The sequence below is a fragment of the Lithobates pipiens genome, unplaced genomic scaffold, assembly GCF_037356315.1.
Source record: "Lithobates pipiens isolate NorthernLeopardFrog02 unplaced genomic scaffold, aLitPip1_a1.2 Scaffold_13, whole genome shotgun sequence".
NCBI classification, from domain to species: Eukaryota; Metazoa; Chordata; class Amphibia; order Anura; family Ranidae; genus Lithobates; species Lithobates pipiens.
The window spans coordinates 536,410,509-536,423,143 of NW_027507718.1; the positions used below are offsets into that span (position 1 = coordinate 536,410,509).

General features: G+C 47.1%; 1 protein-coding gene across 2 annotated transcripts in view; it reads right to left on the minus strand.

Moving 5' to 3' along the window:
* The window catches only part of CA9 (carbonic anhydrase 9), a 75,601-nt gene that overhangs the window by 20,237 nt on the left and 42,729 nt on the right, over positions 1-12,635 (minus strand). For both annotated transcript variants that reach the window (XM_077478235.1, XM_077478234.1), the window contains exons 6-7: positions 8,687-8,753; positions 5,448-5,605 (exon numbers count right to left, since the gene is read on the minus strand). In XM_077478235.1, the coding sequence (XP_077334361.1) occupies positions 5,448-5,605; positions 8,687-8,753 (225 nt within the window). The remainder of the gene's footprint in view (positions 1-5,447; positions 5,606-8,686; positions 8,754-12,635) is intronic.

Genomic DNA, 12,635 nt, shown 5'->3' on the forward strand with positions numbered 1-12,635 from the left:
GTTGTTGGAGTCAGGACGGCTAGTGCAACCGGTGGCGACCCTCAGATCGAACTTCTCCAGACACAAGTGTCACACCATTCCACCCGATGGAAGAGTTCTACCCAAAGAACACACCCCTTACACCTGATTGGATGGAAAGAGCCAAGACCCAGCTCCCGAGATGGAGAACTGCTTTGTCAAAAAGTGAGTTTGATGTGGGGCTGGCAAAGAGCGCCAACATAAAATTCGGTTAGAAGAAGACAAACCCTTCCGGGAGGGAGTCAGACAGATTCCACTGGGAGATCTTGAAGACCTGAGAGAACATCTGTCTGAGCTGAAGAAAACAGGGATTATCAGAGAGTCCCGGAGTCCATATGCCTCTCTAGTAGTGGTAGTCAGGAAGAAGAATGGGTCAATACAGCTGTATATTGACTACAGGACACTGAACTGAAGGACCATTCCTGACCAGTACACAATGCCCCAGATAGAGGATGCCTTACAGAGCCTGTCAGGGGCGAAGTGGTTCAGCGCGCTGGATCTGAAAAGCGGATACTACCAGATCCCCATGTGCCCCGAAGATAGGGAGGAGACCGCTTTCATTACCCTTGTGAGATTCTTCTTATTCAATCGGATGCCACAAGGTCTGTCTGGGGCCCCGGCAACCTTCCAGAGATTGATGGAGAAGACTGTGGGTGACATGAACTTGATTGAGGTTCTGGTGTATCTGGATGATATCATAGTGTTTGGCTGAACACTGGAAGAGCCCGAAGAGCGCCTGGAGAAGGTTCTGAAGAGACTTCGCGATGAAGGCCTGAATCTCTCGATGGAAAAATGCCAATTCTACCAACCTTCAGTAAACGACTTAGGGCACATTGTGTCTGAAGAAGGAGTGGCAACAGATCCTAAGAAGCTAGAAGCTGTAACATCTTGGCCCAAACCCACAAATGTGACTGAGCCCAGATCATTCCTGGGTTTCTGTTCATATTACAGGAGGTTCGTAGAAGGGTTTGTGAAGATAGCCCACCCACTTACCGAGCTTCTGAAGAACCTGGAGGAGGCTGGTACAGGCTAAGAAAACCCTGGAAGACCAAAAGAGGGACCCAGGAAGAATAAGGAGCCCATCCAAGACCAGTGGACTCGTCAGTGTGAAGAAGCCTTCAGACAGCTAAAGTGGAGCCTTACCTCTGCTCCGGTCTTGGCCTATGCAGACCCCGCCAAAGCCTACGAACTGCCAGGATGCCGGCCAAGACGGGCTGGAAGGAGTTCTCTACCAAGAATATGATGGGAATCTGAGGCCTATTGCAGAAGTCTAATCCCTGCTGAGAGGAACTACCCTACTCATAAACTTGAATTTCTGTCCTTCCAGTTGGCTGTGGTGGACAAGCTAAAGGATCACCTGTATGGGGCAGAGTTTGTGGTAAAGACGGACAACAACCCCCTCACATACTTGCTCACCACCGCGAAGCTGGACGCCACTGGTCACAGGTGATTGGCTGCTCTCTCGGCTTTTACCTTCAGCCTGAAGTACAGACCAGGAGTTGGTAAGCGAGATGCAGACACTTTGTCGAGAAGGTATCTCTGTCAAATGCCCATTGAAAAGCTTTTACACAGATTTAGCTAAAAAGGACTGGAAAAGGGCGGTGGATTCCTCAACCAAATACTCAATGACTCCGTCCGAAAGCCGTATCTTCAACTTCTGCCGAGAATTCCCTGGGCTGAAAGGTCATCATTACCAATATATACAGCTACAGCATGCCATGCATTGCCAGTGTAGACAACCTAATCTGAATGTAGAGAACTTTGCGTTCCTGGAATCCATATACACCGACCCTGAGAAGAAAGGTATCATTTCTAGAATTTATACCCACCTACTATCACATGTACAAGCCCCTGACCTTTTACCCTGCAGGGAGGGACGGGAGCGAGATGTTGGCCCCATTGATGGTGAACAGTGGGATCAGTTTCTGGGAGTGGGACAGTGTCGGTGTCTGCGGCGCAGAGGCTGTCACACCTGTTTATATTGCACCGGGTAAACCGTACACCTGTACACAGGGCTGGAATTACCATTGGGCTTGACTGGGCTCAAGCCCATGGGCCCCGTCCAATAGGGGGCCCCGCCGAGATACATAGCCGAGTGTACTCGGGTCGGCTCCGCTCACAGTCACTCCCAGTCCTGCCCTGTGATGGACATAACACAGAGACTGGACGTGACTGTGAGCTGAGCCGAGTACACTCGGCAACTCTCGGCTCCGCTTGGGACTGCGAGAGGACCCGAGAGCCGCCAAGAGGACCTGAGAGCCGCCGAGATACACAGGACTCTGTATCTTGGCAGCGCCATTTTTAAACTTCAAGACTGCAATGACAAGGCTGCAAATGACACTGGACAAGGCTGCAGATGGATGGGCAAGGCTGCAGATGGACACTGATAAGGCTGCAGATGGACACTGATAAGGCTGCATTGATGGGCATTTAAATGTAAGTTTTTTCCTTAAACTTCCCTCCTAAAAGTTTTTGCCCTTAAAATTCCCTCCTAAACTTGGGGTGCGTGTTATACGCTGATAAATATGGTAATGTATAGAAGGTAGGGCCCAAAAGTGACTCAAGCCCAGGGGCCCCCACCGCCCTAACTCCTGCCCTGCCTGTACAGCTACATAAATGGGGTAGACTAGAGACTTCCAAAATGTCAGACTCATCCGGGTGACCTCATCCATATGCTCTGGAGATGCCACAAGCTGATGAGGTATTGGAACAGAATTGTCACCAAAATGAACACTGTATACCAGGTTGAACTAGCGGTGGACCCGTTGGCATGTCTGTTGGGGAACCTCAATGAGGAATTGTACCCCTCACCTCTTCAGTGTACATTGCCCTCACGAGACTCTTATACATAGGAAGCTGATTGCCCGACTTTGGCTTTCGGCACAGGACCCCCGAAGGAGGCACCGTGGATCCAAATGGTTAATACCATCCTCATCCGAGAAAAAAACACCTGTCATCATAGGAAATCGCCAAAAAAATTCTAAGCATCCGGCAGAGTTGGTTGAATTCCCCAGAGGTGGCACGCCAGCAGAAGGCCCCGGGCAGGTTACTGATGGGATAGACGCTTTCCTGTACTGACTTTAGAGGCTCATATGGGAATATGGGGGACCTGTCCGGCCTTTTCCTCAGAACACAAAGTCGTGAACGTATACTACCACTTGGACTGACCTTTTCCTTTTAATTGCATTTATTTATTTATTTTTTCTTCTTTTTTTCCTGAATGTTGTTTTGTTTGATTGTTTTGCACTTTCTTTCTCACGAGAGCTTGGAAGTCTGGGTATTGAGCAATGCTTCTCAGTCATATGATAGATGAGTTGGCTATACAGTTAAGCCTCGTACACACGATCGGACTTTGTACAAACTTTCCCGTGGATTTTTGTACAAAGGGCGTTGGCCGTGAACTTGTATTGCATACACACGGCAGGACTTTTTCAGCCAACTTTCACCAAATCACGTGTTTTTTCTGCTCTTTACCGCCACCCTTTGGTCAACTTCTGTATTGCTGTCTGATCTTTTGCATTGGTTCTGAGCATGGCGTGTTGTACTTTGTACAAAAGTCCTATGGTTTTCTGCACACACGATCGGACTTTGCTCCATCGGACTTTTGTTGGCAGAAAGTTTGTCCGTTCGCACAGCCAACAAAAGTCAGATGAAAACAGAAAAAGTTTGTCCAATGGAGCGTACACACGGGTCGGATGTTGCTCCAAAACAGCTAATTTGCATGTTTGTTGTCAAAAAGTCCGACCGTGTGTACGGGCCTTTACTAACATTCATGTAATGCTATGAGGATCGAAACTCCTGCTTTCCATGGATTGTATACCTAGGCAACTGCCCCATGTAATGCCCCGTGTTCTATTAAAAGAAAAATGATTTTATTGATTTAAAAAAAAAAAAAGAGTACTATCCATGGTGTGGGGGGTAGTAGAATACCATCTATGGTGTGGGGGGGTAGTAGAATACTATACATAATGAGGGGGGTAGTAGAATACTATCCATGGTGTGGGGGGTAGTAGAATACTATCCATGGTGTGGGGGTAGTAGAGTTCTATTCATGATGAGGGGGTAGTAGAGTTCTATCCATGGTGTGGGGGGTAGTAGAATACTATCCATGGTGTGGGGGGTAGTAGAATACTACCCATGGTGTGGGGGGTAGTAGAATACTACCCATGGTGTGGGGGGTAGTAGAATACTATCCATGGTGTGGGGGGTAGTAGAATACTATCCATGGTGTGGGGGGTAGTAGAATACTATCCATGATGAGGGGGGTAGTAGAATACTATCCATGGTGTGGGGGGTAGTAGAATACTACCCATGGTGTGGGGGGTAGTAGAATACTATCCATGGTGTGAGGGGTAGTAGAATACTATCCATGGTGTGAGGGGTAGTAGAATACTATCCATGATGAGGGGGGTAGTAGAATACTATCCATGGTGTGGGGGGTAGTAGAGTTCTATTCATGGTGAGGGGGTAGTAGAATACTATCCATGATGTGAGGGGTAGTAGAATACTATCCATGATGAGGGGGGTAGTAGAATACTATCCATGGTGTGGGGGGTAGTAGAGTTCTATTCATGGTGAGGGGGTAGTAGAGTTCTATCCATGGTGTGGGGGGTAGTAGAATACTATCCATGGTGAGGGGGGTAGTAGAGTTCTATTCATGGTGAGGGGGGTAGTAGAGTTCTATTCATGGTGAGGGGGGTAGTAGAGTTCTATTCATGGTGAGGGGGTAGTAGAGTACTATCCATAGTGATGGGGGCAGTAGAATTCTATCCATGGTGATGGGGGTAGTAGAGTATTATCCATGGTGATGGGTATTATTCATGTTTAGGTAATGCATACCTATCCATAGTTACAGGTGTAATAGAGTACTACTCATGGTAATAGAATACTATCCATGGTGATGGGGGTAGTAGAGTTCTGTTTATGGTGATGGGGGCAGTAAATTTCTATTCATGGTGATGGGGGCAGTAGAGTACTTTCCATTGTGATGAGGGTAGTACAGTATTATTCATGGTGATGGGGTAACAGAGTACTATCCATGGTAATGGGGGTAATGCATACCGAACCATGGTTATAGGTGTAATAGAGTACTACTCATGGTAATAGAATACTATCCATGGTGATGGGGTAGTAGAATATTACTCATGATGATTGGGGTAATATACTACTGTCCATGGCATTGGTGGTAGTAGAATATTAACCATTGTGATGGGGGTAGTAGCATACTTTCTATGGTGATAGGGGCAATAGAGTATTATTTGTGGTGATGGAGTAGTAGAGTACTATCCATGGCATTAGGAGTAGTAGGGTATTATTTATGGTGTTTTGGGCAGTAGAGTAGTATCCATGGTGATGGGGGTATTCAAGCACTATCCCTACTCATGGGGCTATTAGAGTACCACACACGCACACACTCGTCATACACTTACCTGGTCCTCAGACAAGAAGATGGTCTGGTTGAAGATGGTCCAGTTTACGGTCTGGTAACATGGTGGGGTGGTAAGAGAACCGTTGTAGCGGTAGTATCTGTCCAGCTGTTGGGGTAACAATCCTCGGATATCAAAGCCAGGAATCTCCCTACTTTGCCCTGTGGAGGAGAGCATGTCTGAGAGGAACACGGCGGCATTCATCATCTTTACTGGTCATTCACACTAGACAATCACCCGAGTATTATTACTCCTGGAGGGAATGGAGCGCAGGGGGAGAAAACTGGAACAATACGTTTTCCATTATATGAGAAGTGTGAGCTCAGCGTGCTGAGAGGAAGCGTCTACCCCTACCTTACCCACAGACCCTTCATTTCACCCTACCTTACCCACAGAACCTTCATTCAACACTACCTTACCCACAGAACCTTCATTCTACCCTACCTTACCCACAGAACCTTCATTCCACCCTACCTTACCCACAGAACCTTCATTCCACCATACCTTACCCACAGAACCTTCATTCAACACTACCTTACCCACAGAACCTTCATTCTACCCTACCTTACCCACAGACCCTTCATTTCACCCTACCTTACCCACAGAACCTTCATTCAACACTACCTTACCCACAGAACCTTCATTCCACCCTACCTTACCCACAGAACCTACATTCCACCCTACCTTACCCACAGAACCTTCATTCCACCCTACCTTACCCACAGAACCTTCATTCCACCCTACCTTACCCACAGAACCTTCATTCTACCCTACCTTACCCACAGAACCTTCATTTCACCCTACCTTACCCACAGAACCTTCATTTCACCCTACCTTACCCACAGAACCTTCATTTCACCCTACCTTACCCACAGTACCTACATTCCACCCTACCTTACCCACAGAATCTTCATTTCACCCTACCTTACCCACAGAACCTTCATTTCACCCTACCTTACCCACAGTACCTACATTCCACCCTACCTTACCCACAGAACCTTCATTCCACCCTACCATACCCACAGAACCTTCATTCCACCCTACCTTACCCACAGAACCTACATTCCACCCTACCTTACCCACAGAACCTTCATTCCACCCTACCTTACCCACAGAACCTTCATTCCACCCTACCTTACCCACAGAACCTTCATTCCACCCTACCATACCCACAGACCCTTCATTTCACCCTACCTTACCCACAGAACCTACATTCCACCCTACCTTACCCACAGAACCTTCATTCCACCCTACCTTACCCCCAGAACCTTCATTCTACCCTACCTTACCCACAGAACCTTCATTTCACCCTACCTTACCCACAGAACCTTCATTTCACCCTACCTTACCCACAGAACCTTCATTTCACCCTACCTTACCCACAGTACCTACATTCCACCCTACCTTACCCACAGAATCTTCATTTCACCCTACCTTACCCACAGAACCTTCATTTCACCCTACCTTACCCACAGTACCTACATTCCACCCTACCTTACCCACAGAACCTTCATTCCACCCTACCATACCCACAGTACCTTCATTCCACCCTACCTTACCCGCAGAACCTACATTCCACCCTACCTTACCCACAGAACCTTCATTCCACCCTACCTTACCCACAGAACCTTCATTCCACCCTACCTTACCCACAGAACCTTCGCTCCATCCTACCTTACCCACAGACCCTTCATTCCACCCTACCTTACCCACAGAACCTTCATTTCACCCTACCTTACCCACAGAACCTACATTCCACCCTACCTTACCCACAGAACCTACATTCCACCCTACCTTACCCACAGAACCTTCATTCCACCCTACCTTACCCACAGAACCTACATTCCACCCTACCTTACCCACAGAACCTTCATTCCACCCTACCATACCCACAGAACCTTCATTCCACCCTACCTTACCCACAGAACCTACATTCCACCCTACCTTACCCACAGAACCTACATTCCACCCTACCTTACCCACAGGACCTACATTCCACCCTACCTTACCCACAGAACCTTCATTCCACCCTACCTTACCCACAGAACCTACATTCCACCCTACCTTACCCACAGAACCTACATTCCACCCTACCTTACCCACAGAACCTTCATTCCACCCTACCTTACCCACAGAACCTTCATTTCACCCTACCTTACCCACAGTACCTTCACTCCATCTTACCTTACCCACAGGCCCTTCGCTCCATCCTACCTTACCCACAGAACCTTCGCTCCACCCTACCTTACCCACAGAACCTACAGTCCACCCTACCTTACCTACAGAACCTTCACTCCACCCTACCTTACCCACAGTACCTTCACTACACCCTACCTTACCCACAGAACCATACCCTCCAACATACCTTATCCACAGAACCTATACTCCACCCTAAATTATCCACACAACCTTCCTTCCACCCTACCTTACCCACAGAACCTTCATTCCACACTACCTTACCCACAGAACCTACATTCCACCCTACCTTACCCACAGAACCTTCACTCCACCCTACCTTACCCACAGAACCTACATTCCACCCTACCTTACCTACAAAACCTTCACTTCATCCTACCTTACCCACAGAACCTTCAATCCACCCTACCTTACCCACAGAACCTACATTACACCCTACCTTACCCACAGAACCCTACCCTCCAACCTACCTTATCCACAGAACCTTCACTCCACCTTACATTACCCACACAACCTTCCTTCCACTCTACCTTACCTACTGAACCTCTCTACTACCCTACCTTACCACTGAGACTTCCTGCCACCCTACCTTACCCATAGAACTTTCACTCCACCCTACGTTATCCACACAATCTTCCTACCACTCTACCTTACCTACTGAACCTTCCTGCCACCCTACCTTACCCAAATAACCTTCCTGCCACCCTTTCCTTAACTGAGGTGCCTTCTCTGCACCCTTACCTTTCTTCCACCAGGCCACAGACTTAGCGTGCCTTCAGAGGCTTACTACCACCCACACCTAACCAGCAGACCTTTCCCTCTACCCTCACCTTAACTGCAGTGCCTTCCCTTCACCCTTACCCTACTCTTAAGGCCTTTCCACCATCCTTTCCACCATGCTCACCTTAATCAATTATAGATAGATAGATAGATAGATAGATAGATAGATAGATAGATAGATAGATAGATAGATAGATAGATAGATAGATAGATAGATAGATAGTGTGTGCTGTATGATGACTCTTCTATAGATAACGCAGACTCACCAGCCTCCTTCACTTCCTCTAGGTGGGAAAGGAGATTCTGATAGTCTTTGTTCTCTTCGGGTCCTTTCTGTCAGGAAATAGAAAGCGCACAGATTTAAAAAAAAAAAATTAGACCGTCTATTTCAGAGAAATAATATAAATATTGTACAGATTTCGTAAAATCTCATCATAAAACTATATTCAGGTGCACACCGATAATCTGATAATGGTAATTGTACACGATTTTAAAATATAATCAAATCCTTTTCTTTTTGAAATGAGATCAATATGGAGATATAGTCTACCTATTTCACATGTCAGAAACCTTATGTGGCAAATGTCTATTTTTGTGCGCATGCAGCGATGTGCACATGCTCATGAGTGCACGCTCGTACTGTTGTGGAAATGTTTATTAATGTATGGTTGTCAGATATCCTCCAATGTCAGTTTTGCTGTAATACACTCATGTGAGGGTATTCACACATACAGACGTGGGTGGGAGACCATTGGATGTGGAAACCTTCCCGTAGACACGGCGGATCTGTTTGCTCTTTTAGGGATGATGGTGTATGCCTCACCAAGGGACTGGCCACCTCATGGCGATTGCATTAACACTCCTAGTAAGCAGATCTGCGTAAATGGGAACCATAGTATAACCATACAAAATCTATAGCCCACTGAGCCATGATAGAGAACGGCTCCCGTCATTGGTAGTGGTGGGAATGTGCACACGATCGCGTTCAGGGCCATGTAAGTAGTGTTCAGATTGTGAGACACTATGTATCTCACAAGAAGCTGGCCACATGGCTCTGCACACGACCGTCTGCACATGTCACTACTGGAATTCTATTTGAATATATGCATGTGTGTAATTGGTTCTTTTGAAAGAACACAAGTGTCTGATTGGCTGATTCTGAAGCCACCACCTTCCTTTGTTATTCATGTTTACGGTATAAATAAAAGCAGCAGATCATGGTAGAGAGGATTTTGCTAAGCTCAACATGATACCAGCGTCTGTCTGTGTTACTTGGAGATATACACGCCCCCTTTCCCGGCATTATACAAGAGAGCTGTAATTGTACTTATTAGTGCACGAAATTATTTGCTTAAAGGAGAAGCTTATAATTTCCATCACAGAATTGGTGGGCCAGAAAGGAGGCCAACAGATCTTCCTAATTCAGCGGACCTTGAGTGGGAAAAGACATCCAGAACCAGAACAACGCTGGCCTATGGCAAGGCAACCATACTTCAAGTTTTTTGAACATTTTTGCTGCTCTGTGTTCAGGATCTTGATTCTCTGCCCGCTGTATGGGGTAAGTTCTGCTAGGCAAAGAACCTTATGTTTTTTTTTATCTCTTTCTGTATAATGACGGGACTTTTATTGTAGGTTATATTTTTGTCATTGTAAGTAGGTCTATTAATTGGGGGGACACCTATATTTAAATCCTCTATAGGCCCCATTTAATACACACCTAAAGTGAATGCTGTGTGGGGCTGAGCAGGCTGCGTAACTGTATGTTGTGTGATAAGTTTGTGATGTATATGAGAAATAGAAATGTATAAATTGTGATTGTTACCTATGTATGGGACCAACACATAGATTGTTTAACTGACTCAAGGCACAGATGGTTTGGTGGACTTTGATGGTCATTTGGAAAAGGTTTGGTTTGAAAATGGCTGCTGCATATTCAAGTGGCCATGTGGCTGAGGGGGGGGGGGGAGGGCGGCCATGCATTGCTAGGCTGGACAATAGCATCAGTGATAAAATGGGGGGGTTCTTTTTTTTTTAGATGAAAAGATCAAGCATGTAAGCAGCATTGTCTTGGTCCTGTGTATCTGTTGACCTTCCAATTTTTGCAGAGTTAAGTATTGCCTGTATTTGGGAACAAGAGTGTATGTTTGAGCCGTGTTATTTTGTGTTTTATGTAACTTTGGGATTTTTAAATGTGTTGTTTGGTTGGACAGCCTGTGTTTTAGGCCTCCTATGGGCCCTAGTTGTTGTAGCCTAAAGTGTTTGTCTACAGTTAAGTGTTTGGCATCTCAATTGTGTAGTCAGTTTTTGTGGGGGGAAGTTTCGGTTTTCTAGTTAAGAAATGTTGGTTTTGGTGGGATCAGTGGCTGCATTTCATGTGTTAATGCCACCATTTTGTCGTGGTCCAATTGTCGTCGGCCATTTTGTTGTAGTCCGGATTTCATCACTATGTGGTCGTGGTCCGACATTTTCGATTGTTGCAGCTGCCATTTTGTTTCTGCTGAGTTTTGGTTCTGGTAGAATTGCTCTGCTTTTGGGCCAGGTTTCGGCATTTAGTGAGGTTGAGTCATCTTTTTGCAGGAGTTTCAGTGGTCTGACTGCCCAGGGGATATGGGAGTCGAGGGGAATTCCCTCCCATTTGCAATATGGGGGTTTATTCCACCCTTTCCTGGACAAATGGTTTTTATACATGTTGAAGTTTCCTATATGATGTTATAATGTCCAAAAATCTTGGATGGTTTTTCTGAAGGAATTCCGCTCAAGCTTGTCTTGCATACACACGGGTCACACAAAAGTTCTTTGAACTTTCGACCATCAAGAACGCGGTGACGTACAACACTACGACGAGCCGAGAAAATGAAGTTCAATGCTTCTGAGCATGCGTTGAATTGTTTCCAAACATTTGTTTTTTTTTGCGCATCGGAATTTCATACAGACGAACAGAATTTCTGTCAAGACCTTTATCCGTCGGAAAAATAGAGAACCAGCTCTCAATCTTTTTCTGGCGTAAATTCAGACAGAAAAAGTTGGATGGAGCCAGGCATGGACTGGCCATCGGGACTACCAGGAGTTTCCCGGTGGGCTGAATGGCTCAGTGGGCCTGTCAGGTGCAGTCCTGGAGCCGCTCCTCTCTAACAGTGAGTGATCGCAATTTCACTCCTATCAGGAGGATCTGCTTCTGTCACTTGGTGGAGAGAGCGTTAAGCCCCGTACACACGAGCGGACTTTTCAACATCCAAAGTCCGTCAGACCGAGTCCGTCAGACTATCCGATCGTGTGTGGGCTGCAACGGACTTTAGCTTCGCAAAAGTCTGACGGACTTTAGAAATGAAGCATGCTTCAAATTTTCCCGACGGAACTCCGCCGGACCCGGTCCCCTTCGAAAAATTCGCTCGTGTGTGTGCTACTCCGACGGACTAAAACCGACGCTAGGGCAGCTATTGGCTACTGTCTATGAACTTCCTACGTCGAATCCAGTCGTACGTCATCACGTTCGACTCCGTCGGAGTTTGGTGTGATGGTGTGTGGTCAAGTCCGTTCGGTCGAAAAGTCCGCCAGAACTCCGTCGGAACTCCGTCGGAACTCCTTTGGAGGTCTGTCAGACTTAATCCCTCTCGTGTGTACGGGGCATAAGGCGTTATGCTCCCTCCAGCCTGCAGGAGGAGATAGATAGCCGTCAGACTTTCCTTCCTCTCTCCCCTTATCACTTGTTATCACATGACTGGAGAGAGGAACCAAAAGCTGCCTTCAAAACTGTGAGTACATGTGGGAGGGGGAGGAGAGGGAGGACACTGTGATGTGAAGGGGGCTGTTGGTGGGGACTCTGATGTGAAGAGGAGCTGCTGGTGGGGACTCTGATGTGAACGGGGCTTCTGATGGCGACTTTCGATGTGAAGGGGGCTTCTGGTGGGGGCTCTGATGTGAAGGGGGCTGTTGGTGGGGACTCTGATGTGAAGGAGGCTGTTGGTGGGGACTCTGATGTGAAGGGGGCTTTTGATGGTGACTCTGATGTGAAGGGGGCTTCTGATGGGGACTCTGATGTGAAGGGGGCTTCTGATGGGGACTCTGATGTGAAGGGGGCTGTTGGTGGGGACTCTGATGTGAAGGAGGCTGTTGGTGGGGACTCTGATGTGAAGGGGGCTTCTGATGGGGACTCTGATGTGAAGGGGGCTTCTGATGGGGACTCTGATGTGAAGGGGGCTTCTGATGGGGACTCTG